Source organism: Amia ocellicauda, chromosome 22 (assembly GCF_036373705.1).
Source record: "Amia ocellicauda isolate fAmiCal2 chromosome 22, fAmiCal2.hap1, whole genome shotgun sequence".
NCBI classification, from domain to species: Eukaryota; Metazoa; Chordata; class Actinopteri; order Amiiformes; family Amiidae; genus Amia; species Amia ocellicauda.
The window spans coordinates 17618706-17640973 of NC_089871.1; the positions used below are offsets into that span (position 1 = coordinate 17618706).

Below are 22268 nucleotides of genomic sequence, written 5' to 3' on the forward strand. Positions count from 1 at the left end.
TCAAATTAGACAACATGTGTCATATTTCAGAGTTAAAATCACTATATCTGCAATTCTGTCTCAACAGCTACTGCACAATACTGGGGCAGGAGAACTCTGTGATCTACTTCAGTAGGCAGGTTTATTATGGTGCAAAAGCCACTACTGATTTACACCACAGAGAAACATGGTATTCTTTTCTTTAGGATGCTTACAGAAACCTTCCACAATCATGTATTTATTATTTCATATACAATATTAGCATTACAAAACATTTTTTTATACATTAGGTGGTACACATATCACATATTTCTTATGTTCCAGCTGATCTCGGTCACACTGGTAAAGTGACAAGAAAGTATTTACACAGAATGCAGACACTGGCACGGACACATGCTGAAAGAGAAATGCCACTAGTCAGAATCCAATGCCCATCATTAAAGTGTAGAATGCCTGTCTGAGACTTCAGTGACAGACGATGGAGTGGTGATGAGCATTGAAAACAACAGGAACCCCAAAGGGAATTTGCAGGCATAGTATGTGACAGCAGTTTCTTCACTTCTTAAGCACAGGCATTTTGATTCGATAAAAAAAAAAAAAATGAAAAATGTAACTCAAAATGACACTCTATCCAAAATCCACTTCAGGTTTTAAAACGTTGCCTTGATGCTTGCTTTGTCTCTTGTAGAATACTGTGAAACCCAGTGCAAAAAAGTAATGCTGTGGCTTACACACGTCAAAAGAAACAGCTATTATACATCTATACCTCAAAATCTCACTTCAACAGCTGAACAAACATGAAGCTAAAATATATGTAGGGATACTTTTATATTTTTATTTTCTTAAAATACTTGTACATAGAGCTTTATTCTATTTTAGCACAGTTTGACCAAGCTTGAAGTTGACTTACCACCATAGATCTTATGATCTAAATTGAATATTTAACATTTTCAAGTATAACTAGCTCTGACTAAATAGATTACCTTTAGTACAGAGAAAATAAAGTGAAGAGCAAATCCTTTTTCACCCTCAATGTAAAAAGAAGGCAGTGATTTCAAGAACAAGATAATTCCACCTCTTACTAAGCTCTTCTTTATATATTTGTATATTGTATTGTGCGTCCCTTCTTATGTCCTCCGATGGGTTTTGTCACAAACCTCAGCTATTCCAGGTATTCACCATGTCTAGACCTATTTACACTCACACTCAAGTCATTAGGGTTCTCAGCTGGCTTCCTTAGTGAGATAGCATATTTCCACATTCTGTACCACTGGAGTACAGCCCAGGGTGTGAAGTACATCTCACTTGCACTGATCACAATACAAAAAAGAATGTGTCATATATGACTTTAATCTTGTTTTTAAGATTTGTTGTACTCTAAAGGATGCTATTCTTCCAAAGAGGAGATTGTTATTTTGTTTTCAAGAAAAAAATACTTTTAAATCAGTATTAGTTATTTTAGTTTTTAACAGCACAAAGTAACGATCGTCACACTGAGAAAAGTTTTATGGCTCAAACTCAGATGTCCATAGAAGATTAAATCAAAGCTATTATGCCCCACGGTCACTGAAGGCATCAGAACTGTTCATGTAGTATTTGTAGAGTCATTTATATTTGCCCGATACAAATATATCCCCACTCCAACACTTGCAGCTTTTCCCTTTTCATTCGGAGAAGTTCAACCTACTGCAACCTCCACCATATGCATCTGAAGCGGTTAACGCAGACTGCTCCAGTTTATCGGGCGCCAATTTTTTCTATAACCCAACTGCCTTAATTTGAACAATAAGTCTTCAAATTTCCCCTATTCATCACCTACTCGCCGCTCTTTAAATGGAATGAGTTTTTGGATTGGTGTAAACCACACCATGTTCATCGGTTTCTCAGTTTTCAATCTCTCTTAATTGCAGGGAGTTTCACTGACATACAGCAAATTAAGTTATTGTACAGTTAAGACGTGTAAAGATAAAGAGGATTTGGGGCAGTTTTCAGTTGTAAACTTTCTCCAGAATGTAACATTTTGTAGTGAGCTGATTAGGATTCTTGTAGCTCAAAAGAAACCTGTTCACAATTGATAGTTCCCTTTCCCTTTTGTTACCCAGTCCCGAGAGAGGGCTGGTGTACAGAGTGCAATAGTCTGTTGGAAAGCAGGTTCAGGGAAAGTTGCCTCAGTTGACACTTTGATCATTTCCCGTGTCCTCAGTGTCTGTCCCCATTAGGCCGGAGATATAGGGCAGATCTACAAAAGAAAACAAATTAAAAAATGGATGACTGCTACCACATTTGGATCACAAAATATGACAAATTAGGGGAATGGAGTGACAGAAAAAACAAATAACCCAAAGAAAGGTGATCTTGGGGGTTCCACTTTCACCTCAATGTGTATAGGAGCAAAAAGGCTAAAAAAAGAAAATGTTTTTTTTCCCTTCCTTTGCCCCTTTCTCCTTTGCTGTGGGTAGCACATTGAAAGTCAGAGGTCACATACCCAGACCTACGCTCAAGACAAGTCTTTTTCCCGAGGAATCCTGGGAGGCAGAAATGAACAGGCGGGGAAATGCAAAAGATGGAACAGTCCACAACTGAATGTAGCTCCTAATTGCTAATTCTACATTCCCTGTGGGCCATTTTGTTGTTTTACCACAGGCAAGTACTACCATCTCATGAACATCAAGAAAAAACATCAGCAGTGTTTCTTGAAATGAAAAAACCTTAAAAAAACATAAAAAACTTTCACTGTAGATAATTTAGCATGCTCGGATGGTGCTTAGAAGATCCCTCTCCACATCAACACCAAAATCCGTTTTAAGGCAGCAGTCATACATCATTTATCTAGGCCCCCCAGTGATGGACTTCCTGATCCTTCAAATTCCTCAGTCTTTGTATGCATGAACATGATTAAAACAGCAAGGCTGAAGTTAAAACCACTTGATAAGAAAAATGAAGAATGTAACTTCCTAAAAAAAAAAAAAGAATTCCTTTGAGGAATCGGCACCAAATGCATAGATAAACACCTGTAGTAGATGTGGAAGCTGAACACTACACAAGGTGGAAAATTAGGTCTGCCAAGACCAATCAAGCACCGCCTCTATTCTAGATATTTCCCACACCAGCCTCAGCAGGGAAAGTAAACACACTTTCATCTCCTGCTGTGGCCCACAGTCACAAGATAAGTCTTTGGGCCTCCAGGAGACTGAGATGCAAACAGGTCACCATCACAGCTGGATACGGACAACCTTGATTGAGACTCCTTTTTAAATCAACTACTTTCAAGCACAGCTCACATGGATCCGGCCTTTCAACAAATTAGTATTCCTCCACCTGCACTCTCATTTTAGAAGAGGCATACTCGCTGACCTGGCCAGTTTAAACCAGATTGTCATCCAATCCAGAGCATGTTGTGAATCTGCATTTGTACAAGCTTAACAGGTCATTGCTATAGTGGACACATAGTATACATCACATTATCATGCCTGGTTCAAAGAGCAGCTGTAGTTTAATCTGTACCTGGTGTATGGGGCTACACCTCAATTTAGGAAGAGACTTGCCCTAACCATAGAATCAAATTCTTGCTTTTTATTCTAGTCACGAGGCCCAAGCTGCTAACATTGCCCCAGCTGACAGGTATAAGAGAAAGATAGAAGACAGAAAAGGGAAGCCTTCACCCAGAAAAACATCAATAACATGACAGTGGTGAGATTATTCTCCTTGCTAACATGGATGGCAAATACTAGTCAAATGCTGGTCACAGGGTTTAGTTTATTGAGCTTTACTAAAAGTAAATGTACAGTATAGGCAGAAACCCTTTTTAATCATAGAACTTCAGTGCAGGTCCCTATTTGTAGGGCATTCACTACCAAACAAAGTACAACCAGATCAGAAGACGGAACCATGAAGTTGTAAAGTCACCAGTGACTTAAAGTGTTTGGAAACGGACATTGAGAAAGCTTAATGCATTCTGTTGCTGTAACATGCAGTGTTTCAAGGTTTCACATTGCAGATTTTTCCAGTCTGTAGGTCATGGAGAGCTGGTGCTGTAGCTCTAGGTGTGTATTGTCAGTACGTACTGCTAAATACGCATTTCCTTATCTGTTGTAGTTCACTCCAGAGACACTAGGTGGTGATCTAGTATAGGAAATGAACAGACCAGGGATTCAAACCTGAAAAATATTAATATACACACACATTTCCATTGTTGGGTAGGGGGGTAGGTTTAATTTGGGTGATAAATAATGATCAGATCAAATAAACAACCCTGAGATGATGGAAGTTAAAGTGCTGGATTTGGGGAATGTTATTGTGCAAAATTTGTTTTGTGATTTTCGATGTTCTTTAGATACTTTTACATTTAAATTGTTATGATCAGGAATCAGAGATGCACATTTATTTTTTAGATTTACATTCGTAAGAAAATTATTAATATTCCTTTTAAATAGAAAACCTTTTAATCTATTTAGTTTAAGAGTTTACAAATTTACAAATATTTAGATTCGAGTTACGGAATTTGGGAATTAGTAGAATTATAAAATGAAAGCAGTACAAAGTAATAATCAATGGGTGACCTTTTCCACTCTCTATAGAGTTTTGGATTCTAGTTTATCTGCTCTTCGTTTGGCCTCCCTGAAACACAAAGAAGGCATGACATCAGGGAAAGGGAAGACTGATAACCAGTTGAACCACATTGAGTTCTCAGAGAAAATGTGCAATTCTGCATCTCTCTGTGTCGAAAATCAAACCCAAGAGCTTATGTATTTTTTGGTACACTCGTTTCTGAATTTAGCTCATTTCCAGGTTACGGGAGCTAGTTTACAGATTCATATTTATAAAATCGTTCAAGTGATACATAACTCATGACTAAAGGCTGATTTTTGTTCCTGAGTGAAAGTTGAAGAAACCAGATGGTTAATTGTGGTTTTAAACTATTCTTTATGGTCAGAACATGACAATCACTTGCCAAACAGTGGATCATTTCACAAATCTCAGGAAGAACATTCAAAACAATTATAATAAAATCTTTTTTCAACATAAAAATATGCATAAAAGTAAGATCCTCAATAAAATAAATATCTGCAGTCTGACAGCCTCACAGAGACAATCACCGAACACGATTTAGTTAATGTGTGCCCATTTACAAGTTAAATGATTGGAATGAATAAATAAATAAATAAATAAATAAATAAATAAAATACAGCAGATCTGGGTTTCCCTCTAAAATATGAAGGACTGCTTTAATAAATGCGTCCATAAACGCCATGACTGAAACGTGCATTTTAGTTAAATTATAACCTGTTATATTGTAGCTGCTGCTACTGTATGATTAATCGTGAAATGTGTATTTTGTTTCAACTGTAACTTGCCCTGGTTAACGACATCTGATAAGTAAATTAAAAATAATACGGCAAAAAGTGTCGTTTGCAGTCACAAATCTGTAGTAAGAGTAATGAGTTAAGGTAGTCACATTGTGCCGTTTAAAATCTACTAGCACATATCTTGACGATGATTACAATAATAACAATAGAAATAGCAAATATTTTATTGTTGTACATGGAAACGTTTTCTTACGGTAACGTAATGCTTGTCTGAATATAATGTTGTCTATAAACGTTTAGCTATTCCTAATATCTCTTAACAGAAACGTGTATTTATTATGCTGTATCCAATCATGTAAAGCATAAAGAATAAAACAGACACAAAAGTCCTTTCCACATCAGGCTCTATTGCTCGTAGTGTTGTTTTCGGTCTTTGTTTTTAAAACGAAACAAACCAAACCCACAATCGCTCTGCTAGACACGGCCAGGTTTTACAGACAGCTCTGGCGCGGCACGGACGCTGAAGCCAGTGGAGCTGAGGCACGAGTGTGTTTAGTGGGCAAGTACCTCTCCACGGGCATAGTGTCACTTTTCCGCACGTTCCTGCTGCGTCACAGAGGTGAATTGGACTGCTGTTCGGAATTATCGACATTATCGAATTTGTATCTAAACGTCTTTGTATCATTATCGAGAAAAGTAATTACCACAATAATTATTGATATCGATTTATCGCCCAGTCCTACATCAAAGCTCTAAAGATCTCCCATCATCTGTCGCTAATTGAGAGACCGTTTTTGGCTGAAAACTCTGTGACCAAACAGGCCGAGGGCAGGGCTCCAAAGTAGCAGGAAGGAAAGCTGAACTGTAGAGAAGCATAGATACTTTAACACTGGAGTTTCCACAATCAAATTAAAAACACTAACCGTTAACAAAAAACAAATGGCTGTTTTTGTCACAGTACTAGATTTGATAAGAATTAGACTCTTCTAATTGACCTGGTGGCGACTGGTTTATACACAGTTGAAAGGAGGTACTTACGAGATCGGATTTTGATTGGCCAGATCATAATAGTACAGAGGACAATGGATGCCACGAACGCCACGCCCCCGGTGACAATCACCATGATGTGGTGGTAGAACCAAATACAGTCTGGACAGCAGGCCTGAGTGCTGCAGCACAGAGAGGGGAGGTTAGGGACAAACCTGGACACCAGCAACATTACAACACAATCAAGTTTTTATGGTATGCTTCTGCTTGGCCTACTTAATCACCTGGTAGCTATATTCCAAAAATACATTGTTAAACAGCAACATGAGTTCCACTATTACAACTGCTTGAGTGTTTGTTAATTTTCCTTTTAAATTTAATTTTAAGGGCACCAGCATCACTCACAAGGCTCCTACTTGTATGCAGTGCAGTGTTCTAGATGGCTGCGGTCAGTGTAAAAACTACAAAAAACTTAAATAAAGAATTGACAGTATCAGGTCTTTCTCAAACAGAAAATGACAGAGACCACAGCCCTGAGCACACACCTGCTGAAAGCAGTCATTCTGAAAAACGCAGCACTGGATTTTCCAACACAAATTAGCAAGGATGTCAACAATTTTGAAATTTGAAAATATAAGAAGGTCAGGCATGTTGCTTATAGAGCAGGTTAGGATGTAGAATGTTTTGTTTTTTGTTTTTTTTCCCACAGCCCTGGCATTTCCTCTTTATTGGAAAAAACACTTACTGGCAGGGATGGAGAGACTGAATGATCATGACTCCTAACCCGTTGGCCACTTTGTCAGTGAAGCTCATTGCCCCATATACGAAGGCCCCACTTTGCTGAAACAAATTTAAAAGAACAAAGACATAATGTATAAGAACCAGGATTTAGAAATCAACAACAATGACATCAAGTCTAGCACAGAACCCTCCTTTGGGTAAGATGGGTATTCAACCAGTTTTTACCTCTTCAACTGACCGAATACAAAATGTACATTCTACAGCTTCCCGCAGTCAAGCAAACAGGAAGGAACAACTTACTGTCTGACCCCCGATGAGGTCCGCCGTCATGGAGAGTGACATCACCAAGATCGTGGCCGACCCAGCACCCAGCAGAACGGCGGCACCGTACACCGACTTCCCCATATTCATATCCAGCAACACCCAGTAGGCAAAGGCCAGGATCAGCAAGAGGCCTATAAAATATGTAATCTAGCATGGAGATGTAGAAGAGAGGTTTGTTACAAGATGCTCAAATTGCAATGTGTGCATCTGGCATGGCCTGTAGCTGTAGCAGAATTTATTACTTTTCTCAGGGATGACCTAAATGCTGAAAATGCAAATTAGGTTAATAATGGGCACTGAAGGTGGCGCAATCCTAGGGGGGTCTGGGGGCATGAAAAGTAGACCCTTGAAAATGGCATTTCCTGCAATCTGAGAATCATTTTTGATTAAAATCAGAGAGGAATAATTCAAGTACATTTTGTACAAAATATGGCAAACTATGTCCAAAACAGATTAAGTCAATTATTTTCTATCAACTAGATCAGTATTTATTATGTAAAAAAAAGTTTTTGTTTGCCATTGTTTCTCCCTGAAATCTGCTAGGGTGTCCAGGGGAATGCCCCAAATGGAAGAAATATGAAGGTCTTATTCATACTAGAGTTTTTTTTCATACTCAGTTCAGTTCAGTTCAGTTAATTTGGAGAAGACTGAACAAGTTTCGATGTCAAATGAACCGAGCTGAGACCACTGAAAGAGGTGGTCTCGGTCCGTTTGGCAAAAGAACGGAATTCAGTTTGCTTGAAAATTTTGAATGTGACATTGGAGGGTCCCGGTTCTGTGTCAATCAGGAAACGAACCCCACATTTCACCCATCCGGAAATATCAGGTAGTAGAATAGTTTGGGCTGTACAGTTCCAGCGCGTTAAGATAACGTACGCCTTTATATGCATTTGTTAATTTACTTATTTTATCTGTAACATCAGTAATCATAACACAATTGGATATTGGGCTGTATTCATCAAGGGTATTAAAAGAGCATTTCCCCCAAAAAAATATAAAATGGAATAAAATACAAATTAAATGTCAATACATAGATCACAGAGTGTACAATCTGATCTGAAGTGCTGTGTGTGAGCATTCATTTTGTGTCTTATTTGTACTTTAGTAGTCTACTGTTGTATTCAATAACTGCAAATAGTATGATTAAATATTGAATGCGTTTACAAACACAGATACAGACTTTCATTATAGATTCAGATAATTAATTGCTTTGCTGGTCAGATGTGCATGATGACATCCTACACAACAGGAACGCACTATATATTATTTGGTTGTATCAGAAGTAGACTGTCAAATGTGTTTGGTTGACCACTGTATGTAGTTAATTTATTACATAATATATCACATATACACACACACATACAGTTAGGTCCATAAATATTTGGACAGTGACAATTGTCATCATTTTGGCTCTGTACGCCACCACAATGAATTTGAAAGAAAACAATCAAAATGTGCTTTAAGTCTAGACTTTCATTTTTAATGTGAGGTTAGTTACATCCAAATTGAGTGAATGGTATAGGAATTACACCCATTTGTAGATGTGGTCCCCCCAATTTGTGCGTCTCAAAAGTATTTGGACAAACAGGAACTAAAGACAGCTGCAGTGCAGGCCTGGCAAAGCACCACCAGGGAAGAAACCCAGCATATGGTGATGTCTATGGTTTCCAGACTTCAGGCAGTCATTGACTGCAAAGGATTTGCAACCAAGTATTGAAACTCACAATTGTATTCATGATTATGTTAGTTTGTCCAAATACTTTTGAGCCTTGAAAACTGGGGGGAACACATATAAAAACGGGTGTAATTCCTACACTCTTCACCCAATTTGGATGCAACTACCCTCAAATTAAAGTCTACATTTAAAGAACATATTGATTGCTTCCTTTCAAATCCATTGTGGTGGCATACAGAGCCAAAATGATGACAATTTTGTCACTGTCCAAATATTTATGGACCTAACTGTGTGGGTATATTAGTACACGTTATGCTGCCGTATCTTATATGCAGTAATGATGCAAAATGTAAATATCCAGTGTTTTATTATTACAAAACTAACCAAGCTCAGTTGATTATTGCACAAACACGGACGTGAACCACAAACACAAACTAGGTATTAGGTAGAGATTGAATTTGCAGCAGATGTCTTGATACGAAATGCCAAATTCAATCTCTACCGAACACATGCAACTCAAAGTCCAGGAAGATGTTTGGATTGCAATTACTTGAAGTGTGCGATAGATGTTGGATGTAATATTCCTAATGCTGAAGTGATATCCAATCATAGCACTGATAACATACATTTCTACGCCTACGCACAAACTATCGCATGGTGAGAGAGTTCGAGATCTAAAGTGGCTGCGCCCTCACCCCCCCAAAAAATTGAATGGATTCGCGATGATATAAAAAAATGCAACTTTTGAATCCAAGAAGTGAAATTCTGGCAAAAAGAGTTGCCAAAATCCCCAGCTAAGCAAAGGCCTCTGTACATGGACAGCCATGATCTGGTACCAGGCAACTTCCTGTTTAGTATGATTGCTTTATATCCGACTTAGAAGCAGAAGGTTGCAACATCCTATTCAGTCGGATAAGCCGTAGGTGAATCCTCACAATGGTTCAGTTAGATTATAGTGCTAAAGGCACTGCAGTGGCCCAGATGTCTGTGTTGGGCACAGTCCGTCAGGTCCATAGAAAATACTCACATTCCTGCCAATCAGCTTGTTGACCGGCTTCATCACCAGAGAGGAGACAAAGCCGCAGACATACATCACCAGTGGGATTGTCGCAATGTAGTTCTGCAAGCCAAGATGTACAGAATTATACAAGACTCAAAACAAGTTGGATATCATTTAACACTGCTTTGCTGGGTTGGCCGAAACCTCAAGAATCCGAACGGTCACTGGCAGGTTCTTACCTTGGGCAGCATGAGGGAGTTGGTCAGATACATGGAGATGTAGGTCTGGGAAAGATTCACAATCAGCCTGGTGCACATATAAAGCATAGCCACCTAGGAGACAAACACACACCACAAGCTTTTAAGAAAGACATTTAGATTGCTCTACATTGTTCATCAGGGTATCAGGAGTGTGTAGAGGGTTCTGGTTTCACAGGTCCCACCCCAATGCCTGTTAATAATGCGGTTTACCAGTTATAACTCCTTACCACGGAATCAGAGGAGCACATTGATGTTCTTGTCTCAAAGAAGGCAGATTCAAAAATACAAAGAGTGAAAACAAATTGACTGGATGATGCCTTTCACTTCCATTGTGACCAAGAAAAAGACATCAGCTCAGACGATAAAAAGATGAAACCCAGTACACACTAGAGTAGTGTCTCCCTCCACTGTAATGTTCTCACCTGGTAGAAGGCCGGCTCCTTCAACCAATGCTTCCATTGCAGCAGTGAGTGTGGCTGGGCGGGCAGCGCACGCAGGATCAGGGGCTGCTTCTCCCTGTCATCGCTGGCTGCTTCCACCGGGGAGTGCCCCTTCTCCTTGGTTCCAAAGTGGAACAGCAAAGAGAAAACTGCCCCAATTCCGACCACAATCAGGGCCAAGTTCTATGGCAAGGCAAGCAAAGAGGTATGAAAGACTGACATGCTGACAGTTTCACAATTTGGAACCACCCCCCTCAACCTCTCCCCATTTCAAAGCAAGTAAACTTCATTGACCAGGATCATAACAAGTCACATGTGTGCTCTCACCCTGAAGATGGGGATATCTTGATGGCTCAGGCTATCGATCACGGAGGGGTCTTCAGCAGGCCCCGCCTGGAAGTGAAACAGCAGCCAGGCCACGGCATACACCGTGATGTTGGCGATCACCGTGAAGGCGTACCTGAGGAGGAGGGCAGCCAGTGAGCCGAGGCGGTGGAGCACACCAGTGGTCCAGACACATTGATCATGTCTATGGGTTCATATAGACCAACACTTAAAGACAGGATGGGCAATTCCAGGTCACGGGGGCCTCAGTGTACTCTGGTTTTATTTATTATTTTATTATTATTTATTTATTGGCAGACGCCCTTATGCAGGTCTTCCCAGTCGAATACTGACCACACTCAGTCCCCCAGGATGTACTGAGGGGGGGATCAGTACCTGCATGTTTGGGTATTAAATCTAATTAAATCAATTTCCTTCTTCTGCTGCTAAATACTAAGGATTTGGATTACATTAACAGAATTAGGACTTTAAGCCGCATACCATGAAAACATTTGTTTGTTTGCTTTTTTGGCAAATCCTTATTGCTGCTTCAGATTCACCCTGGCCCTCTCAGCTGAGAAGATATTGCAAGTTAAGCCCTACACTACTGTGCTTTGTGTCCTAGTGTCACATGATGCAGTTTACATTGTACTTTTGAATGCCTAACTTTGCTGGACTGAATAATCTCTCTCCATTCCTGTAAAGTAAGAGGTGTCAGTGAAAAATACTTGAATATAACTAGAGGGTTAATTACAAAGGGACTCTGCCTACAGGGTCCCTATGCTGCATGCACATACCCCACAGACATTATGCATGTTGTTCCCATTTAAAGAGGAAACTAAATGTTCTGTGGTCTTAGAACTTGATAATTCCACCTTCACACACTAAAGATAAGTGTATTCACTTCTGCAGTTAAAATGTAACATTTCACTGTTGCTTGTGATCTCCTTTTTGCCGATTCATCTTTTTTATGCAATGAGATGTTACCATTTCTCATACAAAGCCTAATCCAGTCCTTGCAGATTGCTTCCATATATTTAATAACTGTTTATATTGTATTAATATTTAATTATTAACCTTCACACACATTTTACTCAGGGTGGATCACTTATGGACAGAATATAAATTACAGTCTTGTAAAGAAGTGCATAAAAACTCTCAAATTCTTAACTTCTGGCCTTAATAGAATTTAGTTGGTTTTCCCACCCCATGCACATTCAGCCCTGACAAATACGTGACATTCAAACTTGTAGTCCAGATTAAAAAATTTATAAATGAAACATCTGTCAGAAATTTCACTCAGAACTAGTAATGTTCATAAAATTAAACATACATAAATGATCAGGTGCATACTGCTTATTACTACTATGCCTTTCTCCCCAAACTTCCCTACAATTTATAGAGCATCTATTAAATTCATTCTTATTTCAATAGCAGCCTTGGCTGTGTCCCTTGAGCTAAAGCTTTCTGCACATTGCCAATGTATCTCGAGCAGTCAGTTCGAAAAACTTATGAACTGGTCTTCACAAACAACCTTCCCCACAACCTGACAATTTACACTTTTGCATTTGTGAATTTCAAGTAACAGTAGAAGTGTCTGGGGTTGGTGGACGTTTCCGCTACAGAGCCAATGCGGCAGTCTTTGTGCGCCGCAATGATGGTTATCTGAAAGCCTAGGAGCTTCGACCTCAACCACAAACGTAACAGACTACAGGGCTTAGTCAAGACAGACTCCACCGGTGTTGACTGAATCAATCTTCTTCAAGCCCCACCTACTAATATATAGGAGCTGCTGTGGGGAGTTTAGCTGGGAGCTGGGGGGTGTACATCCTTGATTAAAATGGCAATTACCTGAAAGCTGTGAGCTCCACCTTCTCGTGGTCGTTGGTGACCAGCTCTGGGATGAGGGACAAATGGGAGATCTGTGTGGCAGCCCAACCGAACTGGAAGATGACAATGAAAGGGACGAAGTAGGTGAGACCCACCCACTGCGGAGTGTCCTCTGAGCAGCCTAGGCAGGGGTTGAAGATGAAAGGGAAGGACAACAGCACGCTAATGGTCCCTGATATGGGAGTGAAAGAAGAAAAAAATAAAGGCAGTTAGCTTTCAAAAGAAGTGATCTGAGTAATGTAAACTAGGAACAAAGTACAGGAAACTATTTACTTAGAGGTAGTTAAAGTAAAAGCAGAAATTTGGTAATTAGAAAATAAATGCTGCGTGTAGCACAGTCAAAACTTTCAGTCCTGCCGAATCTATAGGCAGTGTTTCCCTGAATTACCTAATGTCAGTTTTTTTATTGTTTGCATAGATACAGACTAGAGAGATTTTCACAGGTCTTTAACTTAACATGCAAGTTGCCACAACATACAAGTGTTTAAGGTGCACGGTGAGGGAGATCAGATTCTATAAAGGCTGGGTAAATGCGATTGCTCAAAAATGTGGAGCATTAGTGAGACTGCCAACATTGTACAGTATCCCAAGTATAGTGGACTGTATAACAAGCTGGCACCATGCACCATGATTATAACTGCACAATTGCACAGTGTATTCAAGTTTCACTCTGCTTTACGTCTTATATGAAGCATAATACATTTAACAGACTGGAGCACAAATTGATAGCCACTACTGTATAATGAGTCCTATCCATTCACCCTGGAAAGGCAAGACAAACTGATGGTGAAGAGTATCATTTAATTATCAGGTTTAATAAAAGTAAACAGAGGTCTGCCGGTATTGTCTGTTAATTACATTCACCACAATACAGCTCTTACAAACACACTGAAATCGAAAGACCATGAAAAAGCTGTTTCCTGTGTATTCATGTCTGCGCTGCCAGCTGACCTTAAAAACATGTCTAAAGATCACAAGTATACAAGTACAAGTATATAATTTCTTAAATGAAACAAGATTTCAGTCCAAAGAAGCTGATGTACAATTAAATAAAATAAAATAAAAAAAGACATGGACGGTTTCACAAGGTAAACGATGCCCATTTTATTTATAACAGATTCTCCACATATTTCCACATTATGATAAAGACACCATACACAAAAGCATAAGTTATTTATGATTCTGTACATCTGCATTTTGTAATTATTTGAAGTATTATGTTTTTAACTTGTCATAAAATTTAAAAAACAGATGGCGGGAGGGGCTGGACAAAGACACTTGTTTTTACCATTTTATACTCTCCCAGGAAAATGCTACCCAACCTGTTGTCTATGCAAATGAAAAATATCATGCATATTTTAAAAAGATGAATAGGCCATCTGTTGCTGTATTTCTGAAGATCTTGACTATGAGCTATGAGAACATATATCTTAAATTAACATAAAAACTTAAAAGGAAAAAGGAAGCATTTTATAGAGTGTAACTGTACCCCTTGAATTCCAGGTACACCACTAATGTCAATTCAATGCTTTTTTATTTTTTAGAGGTGCTGTACGCAGTTGTATACTTCATCACCAAGGTCTTCAAACAGTGTAGCTTCAGCTTTGCCTTGGTGCACATTGCAACGGCTCATTGTGCAACCACTGTGACTCCTCGTTTTCATGCTGTATGAATAGACCTTGCTCTAGCCATAAGGTTGATAATTTGATCCTTCTCTCCAATGATATATTATCAGCTTTAGGTAGATCCTTATTTTAGCTTGACCAAGACACAGAAGACAGGCAGACCAGACTAATATGCCCAAGCCACGCAAAGGCCAAATAAATACCCCAAAACCTCATGTGACAATACTTTGGCCTTTTGTTTTATTAATATTTGTGCAGCATGCGTCTCATTTGCTTGGGTTTCTCTTCCTGTTTCAGAACACAGACGGACACAGTTTGCTCAGAAAAGGTGGGTGGAGAAAGTCACTGCTAGGACAACTGTAAAGGGGAATTCTGTATTAATAAGAGCTCTGATTCACTGCACAACTGTTATGAACTTTGTGGTTTTGTATTGCAGTATAAGTTTTTGGGATTCACCTTTTAATTTCTCTCCACATTTTAAGATTTAGCAAATTTTCTCAAGACAGATGGTACAAATACCAGAGATTAACTGTTTTGTTTTTTGTTAGTTTTTTTGTTTCGTAAGTGGCACACAGCAACAGACAGCCAGACATGCATAGAAAATCACTCCCATGCCATCTAAAACGACAAACGTTGCTCTGTCTAATGAGTGACAATAACACAAGAAATGCATGTCTACTTGCTTCATGTCAAGTAGCAGATAGCATGGCTAAACTACTACAAACTGAAACTAATTCACATTAAAAGCAAGAAAAATGGACTCCAGTGTTTCCTCTTAGTATGGATTTATTAAGCCTGACTAACTCCAATTAGGAAGTGGACAAAAAAAAAGTGTATTTTAATCTTTTCATTTATTCATTTTCCACACTTCATTAAAACTCAATTGATTATGACAACACCACTAAACAAGGGGATCTCGGTTAAACATAACTGAAGACCTTTAGAGAAACAGACGCTGTCATCTTGAGTTTTTTTTCCTTTGGAATTTAACCCTCATCTTTCAATGAAAGTATGAGTTTCTGATTGTGCACTTAAATTAATCTGTGAAATTCCTGTGCTCGTTGTTTTAGGAGAAGGGACAGTTCAAATGTGTCCTCACTGTTCAGATGTGCTGTATTGTAATCCTTGTCCTTCATAATCATTATGCTTTCCCTTGTGATGCATTTTGCATTATTGCTGTATTTCACAATTCATAACTACTCTACACCATATCACAGCTCCTTGCCAATGTGTAACAGTTGTAAGTAATGTAAGTAGTAAGTAATGTAATGTAATGTAATGTAAGTAGTTAAAAAAAAAGGTCAGCATGTAGGCTATGTTCTAGTAGTGTGTGTGTGTGTGTGTGTGTGTGTGTGTGGGGGGGGGGGGGGGGTAGTTAAAAAATGACAGACAGAGAAATATATGGATTTATCGAGTTTAGGGTTAACTGAATCTTACTCCTTTTGGTACATTATGTGTGGCCTTTCTGCAAAGTTTTTTCTTAAAAACAATAAAAATAAAAATAAGGCTCTGACTTTGAAGTAGAGAGATCATTCAAATACACATTTCAGTATACACTACTTAAAATGACTTTACGTTTTTAGAATGGTATACAAATGTGCCTAATCTCTGCAATATCATCACACAGAACCCCAGCCTCACTGATAATATGTACATCTGTGAAGCCGTCATGTGAAACCAGAAACCAGAAAGTTTCCTCTTCTTTCCGAAAATAAGTGAATTGTGGTCAAACGAAACGCAACACAATAACATACTCACCGACGAGATGCCAGGTCTTCCTCTTCCCGTATGTCCCACAACCTGCCGTCCGGTCCGACTCGTACCCGACCAGAGGGGTGCAGATCCCGTCCGCAACCTGCCCGGCCAGCAGCAGGATGCCCGCGTAGGTATTCATGAAGCCCAGGACCGAGTGGTAATACACCAGCAAGTACGTGAACCACATGGAGGCACACAGGTCGTTCAGAAAGTGTCCCACCGAGTAGGACAGACGCTGGCACAGCGGCATGGAGAGCTCGTCTGCCATCGTGCCCTTGCGTGTGTAGTCCCGATCCAAAATGATATGAAAACGTGCAGATTTCAGAAACCAGCTTTCTGTACGCCTTTTCCTTCAGGTTTTGCCACCAAACACGGCTGAACGCGATGTCAGTTTGATAGTGTTAGGAGAAGTGGCTTCTGGGATTATAAAACATGATGTATTCCTTGATTTAGCTGGTTTGTAGTGTCACTCAGTTCGTCCTGAATTGCAGCGCCTGTGTCGGTGTGAGTTGGGCTGGCTGCGGTCGGACCGTGTTCTGCGAAAGCTGCTCAGCTCAACAGTGTAATGTGTTTTAAGGAATCGAAACTAGTGTCATGCTAAAGCAGTGGCGGAGTGAATCAATATACGCCTGTTATGCAGCGAGCATTGCACACCACAGTGCTACTAAACTCCCCTATTCAGGCTGCCAAATGGTCTTATAATGATAATTAAAATAATCGAGTTCACCCCCCGCCCCCATTTTCTCCCTCATCTACCGACGAGCTACCTGCGTTACACACGAGCACGGTCACATGACTTCATTTGTCTTTTCTTCCATAGCATCCTGCCCCGCAGCATCACGTCACTCCAACACTTCCACTGTAGGGGCGGGGCCGAGCCGTATTACTGATGTTGGGTTTCGCCAATCACCACCGACATTTGAGCATTTACAACCAATAGCAGCTTGGCGGTGTCCTATGGAACGAATCAGCGGCACAAACGGTGTTGTATATCGCTTTCTTGTAGCGCACTTTTGCACGGTTCTGCACAGATCTGCAGAATCCCGCTGATCCCATTGGTGGAGCGGCGCAGGTCGGCGCAGAACTGCGGAAGTGTACGTTACAACAACACGACCGTAGTGTTCCCCCACATCACATGTCCCAAAAAGAGGAAGAGCTCTCCAAATGGAAAGGGTTTGTAACACTGTATAAATACGAACGAATCTTAGCCCTGTTTTTATTAAAGTAGACAAACACACATAATTACAATTTAATTATTTTACAGCTGTCCCTTTTGCAAGTACAGTTTAAGCATTACACATACTTGTGTTCTGCAAAAGGTTCAATAGCAGACTACAATTATGAGTCTACACTGGAGTCAAAAAAATTAAAAGGAAACAGCACACATACAGAATTTATAACTTCCCCTCACCCACTTCTGTATAACAAGCTTTGTAATACCCTTAGCAGGGTGTCATGCATACTTGGAAAAAGGTTGGTTTTGTAACAGTAACGTTTATGACATACACATCACTTGACTAAAGTGTTGTACCTTTGACTCAACACTCCTTTTTTTCATATGGTGTGGTCTAACTATTAAATGTATGTACTGTAACAAAAGGCGACTGAATGAACTTTGTTGAACTTTGAAACCACAGGGCTCATTAAATCCCCCTTAAAAGCACTGTTCACAAGTAAGAGACTGTAAAATGCAACTGGCACATTTTGTTTAATCTATTATGCTTTAACCCCCTTTTTTATTTTTAAGAAACAACACAAAAGCAGAAAAAAATTAAATTCAAACCAAACCGGTTTAAATCTTTGACCAGTTCTAAAGCAGGTGGGAATGTGAAGAGAGCTACAATCTACCAGCTTGTGTCCTTCAATGTCAGTATTTGAACACATGCAGTAAAAGTACTGTAGATGTTATCAGATTAAAGGGGAACAGACATCAAGCCTAGGCAAATGTGATTCTTGCACGTTTGCAGATTGTTATTCTTCCCTTCTGTATACTGTTGCACTTAGACCGCAAAGTATCCCTTGGCAGCTATTCCTCTGATCATCCCAGCTATGTTTTTCCCTGATGCCCAGGTCTGACAAGCTTGGTCTGAAGTTTCTGTTAGTTTGTTTTGCTCATGTAACACTTTCATATTTATTTCCAGTCATTCCTTTTAGCATAGGGAATGCTTATGACATCACTTCCAGATATACAGCTATCACTACAATCAGACGTTTGCCCACAGTAAGGAGAAGGAGAATGTGTGCGAGGATCCAGTTACAGTACTGACTACAACTCTTCACTACAAAATAAAGCCTGTTGCTGTTATGAATGCTGGCCAAAGCACACGATTACAGTCTCAGAAAGCCGTCTGTGTGTGTATGTACGTGTGTGTACTGGAGTCCTAGTTCTGGATTTCTCAGACAAGCACAGAACTAAAGAAGGATACCTAACTATTTGTGTAAGGATGTATCTCCTGTTTCCTGGGCTGAATCTACCCCGCTGAAAAAAATCCCACAATCTGCAAAATGATATCAAAGAACAATCAACACTAGCATGTATCCTGTTTCTTCTGACAGGTTTGGCTGGCTGCTTGTGTAAATCTTTGCACCCCTCCAGTCAAGAACCACAAAACCCTCCGTTAGAGTTTAGACCCATGATCTCTCTAGAGTAGCTGTGCAGTGGTGGCTGACAGTAGCTTGATTGCAATCTGAAGTCATCACTCACAAGCAACATAAAATGTAATACATTCGGTTATCCAAGTCTTCTCCCATCCTTCCCCTCCAACAAGGCTGCAGTTACTTTGCCTCCTATCTTTCACACTGATCTTGCACACCACACAGCTCCTTATTTTAAAGACTGTTTACAGCACTCACATGGCCATGTCACTGAAAGATACAATCAGTAAAAAGAAAAAAAGAAAAACTTCTGTTATGCAATATATCACTGCTTGCAATAATCAGCTGCACAAATCCTTATCGAAGTGACTGTGCAACAATTACATAATTAAAGCATACTGTACAATTAACCTGATTGCAGACACCTGTCAAACGGAATACATTGGAACTCTTTAGAGACCACTGATTTTTTTTTATTTCAACAAAAGCATAAAAAAATGTGTCCTTAGATATGAGGTGCATCTGTCAATGATGAACCAGCGCTGCTGATTACCCAACCAATCCAGCTGGCTGACTTACACTGGGCCAACATGGAAATGAATTACCCTTATTTACCATTCAAAGTAAAGACAGAGGCCATGCAGGAGCAGCCTCAGTGCCATTCGCATTCAGCAATTTGAACCAATGTGGCTCTTTCCAGAAAACAAATTCAACCTTCCATCTGTCCAGGGCACGGTGGCTTGTAAAAAGATCACAGGACATGGTTACACATTAAAGACACACTATGTCATGTGCCTTGGAAACAAAGTTGTTTTTCTCTGAATTGTCTGTGAGGCAACTAGTTATCAGGGGGTCTAAGGGCAAGGATACACATTCCCAAACTGCTCTGGGGAAAGGTTATGTATGAGAACTGTGCAAAAAGTAGTATGGCTAATGAAATTTGAAGTGAATACATTGGGGAGTTCAAGTCGGTTATTCACTACAGGCCTCATTCGTGGAATCCACTAGGTGTATAAGTCCTGGAGATACCAAGTTAAGATCAGCTCCTCCAGCACGAAAAAACAACTGCAACTACCAATAACTGCATTGGTCTTTTCAAATGTAGAAAGGAAGAGAAAGACAACAAATAGTGATAAGGCTAAAAGAGTCAAGCTTTGAGAAAATAGAAAAAGCACTGGGAGTGTTTTTCTACAGTCAACAGACAATCAGGACCCCAGGGTATGGTCGTCGTCCAAGGAAAGACAGACAGCAATGCTAACTATTAATTATGTCATTGTATTTTTGTTTTCAATGTTCTTCCCAATGCAGCAGACAGTTACTGCAGAAATACAACTCCATCACTAACTTAAAGCCGATTTGTAGCAACGGGTTGAAATTGTCAATTCAAGAAGTCAGATTTTTAGATATATTTTTTGGTTTTAAAATGTGCACATTATTTTAACAAGTTTACGTTAAACAACTTTATTTTAGTTTTCTGTGGGTCCAGAATGCACAGCTGTGGGCGACTTCTTGAATTTGGAATGGAGGAGATGGCTAGGGTATTCAAATAATGTTTTAAATATCCTCAAGGATACTGACAAAAGCCAAGACAAATGAATACTTTTCAATCCCAGCAAATCAAGCAAGGAAACAAGTGCAAAAGTAGAATGTGCACACTACATTAAATGCAGAAATCTATCTGCTAACAGGCACAAAGTGAGCCATGTGGGTTCAAGGGCCATGTCTCCATTTTCAGCCTTTTCTATTCTAAACCAAACAAATGTTGCTCACTGGAAATGACCTGTTTATGATTATGCCGAGTCATAGCTGCGTAGAACAATTGGTCCAGGTCTATGAAACTAGATTGGAAGAAGAAAAGCAGTTTTAACTTTTAAATCACTATCCCTAGTCTTGGTTGTCTGATGGCTGGCTTTTGCAGAGTAACAGTAGAAGGTTTAATGGAGATTAAGACAAAGACAATGGCTAATGACTAGTCTTTAATGCTTTGCACAGCACTGTAGTTTTGTTAATGTTTAGGCAAGGGACAGATCACTATGCTCTTAGTCATCAAATCAGCGGTTGTCTTTCAAGACCTTTCTCTGTCTCTTAACCTCTTCCTCTGGTTTTAGTGTCATCTATAAATTCATAGAAAGGGGTAAAGATAGAAGAATCAAATGTTTTTCAAAAGGGGACTTTTTTGTGCCCATGACTCACATTCACTTCCCTGTCAATTCCCCAAGGTGTACCAGAAACCAGCAGTTCATCTCTTTATAAAAAATAAACAAAAGTGAACCAGTTTTTAAAAAAGTAACCATGTGACAATACATAGCAGTACCTCAACACGTCCTTCATCTTTTTCACTACATGAGAATAGTACAAACCTCCTGAACTCCAAGTTATAAAACACTATTTAATAAATATGCAATACATAGATTTTTCCACGTAAAGACTCGAAGTTCATTCAGACAATTGTTTAATTTGAACAACATGGTGTTTTCTATTACATCAATTTCAAGTATACAGTATATGAATAAAGCCCTGTAGATGTCACCATTTTATTAGAGCACAATCTAATGATGGAGACCCATATCTCAGATTAAGAAGTACTGCTTGATTACCCTGCTATGTGCTTTTTTCTGATATGCTTTAATGAAGTGTTTTTTATTTCCTGAAATACAGCGACATCTGTAAGCAAGATATCAGCAAAACTATGAAGCCACTGAGATACTAACCCCATTCTTTCTCCCAATTAGTCTTTGTGTATGTAAATTAAGAATTTCTCCCCACTCTCTCTAAAATATATATATAGCAATTCACATGTTTATATATGCTGTATATGTATTTCCACATACATGCTTATTGAGAATGTTGAATGAGAACTCAATTAGAAGAACATAAGAAAGTTTACAAACACCAGGAGGCCATTCGACCAATCGTGCTCATTTGGTGTCCATTTATAACTAAGTGATCCAAGGATCCTATCCAGTCTGATTTTAAATGTTCCCAAATTTTCAGCTTCAACCACATCGCTAGGGGAGTTTGTTCCAGATTGTGACAACTCTCTGTGTGAGTGTCTCCTGTTTTCCATTTTGAATGCCTTGAAGCCCAATTTCCATGCGTGTCCCCGGGCGCAAGTGTCCCTGCTGATCTGGAAAAGCTCCTCTGGTTTGATGTGGTCGATGCCTTTCATGATTTTGAAGACTTGAATCAAGTCCCCACGTAGTCTCCTCTGTTCCAGGGTGAAAAGGTTCAGTTCCCTCAGTCTCTCAGTAGGACATTCCCTTCAGACCTGGAATAAGTCTGGTTGCTCTCCTCTGAACTGCCTCTAGAGCAGTGATATCCTTCTTGAAGTGTGGAGCCCAGAACTGTACACAGTATTCCAGATGAG

At 39.5% G+C, this 22268-nt stretch overlaps 1 protein-coding gene across 3 annotated transcripts; it reads right to left on the bottom strand.

The window, feature by feature from the left end:
• Nucleotides 1–201: 201 nt before the first annotated feature.
• mfsd12b (major facilitator superfamily domain containing 12b) lies at nt 202–17136 on the bottom strand. 3 transcript variants are annotated; one of them, XM_066695406.1, is made up of 11 exons: nt 16310–17136; nt 12888–13098; nt 11040–11172; nt 10695–10895; nt 10252–10344; nt 10040–10132; nt 7314–7484; nt 7018–7112; nt 6324–6454; nt 4539–4596; nt 202–2218 (listed from the first exon to the last, which is right to left on the bottom strand). In XM_066695406.1, the coding sequence occupies exons 1-10, from the start codon at nt 16572–16574 to the stop codon at nt 4568–4570; spliced, it is 1422 nt and encodes a 473-aa protein (XP_066551503.1). In that variant the 5' UTR covers nt 16575–17136; the 3' UTR covers nt 202–2218; nt 4539–4567. The 3 variants fall into 3 exon arrangements, with proteins under 3 accessions (XP_066551503.1, XP_066551502.1, XP_066551504.1); XM_066695407.1 differs by lacking the exon at nt 202–2218 and adding an exon at nt 2956–4101; XM_066695405.1 differs by lacking the exon at nt 4539–4596 and having other exon boundaries at nt 16310–17132.
• Nucleotides 17137–22268: the final 5132 nt, after the last annotated feature.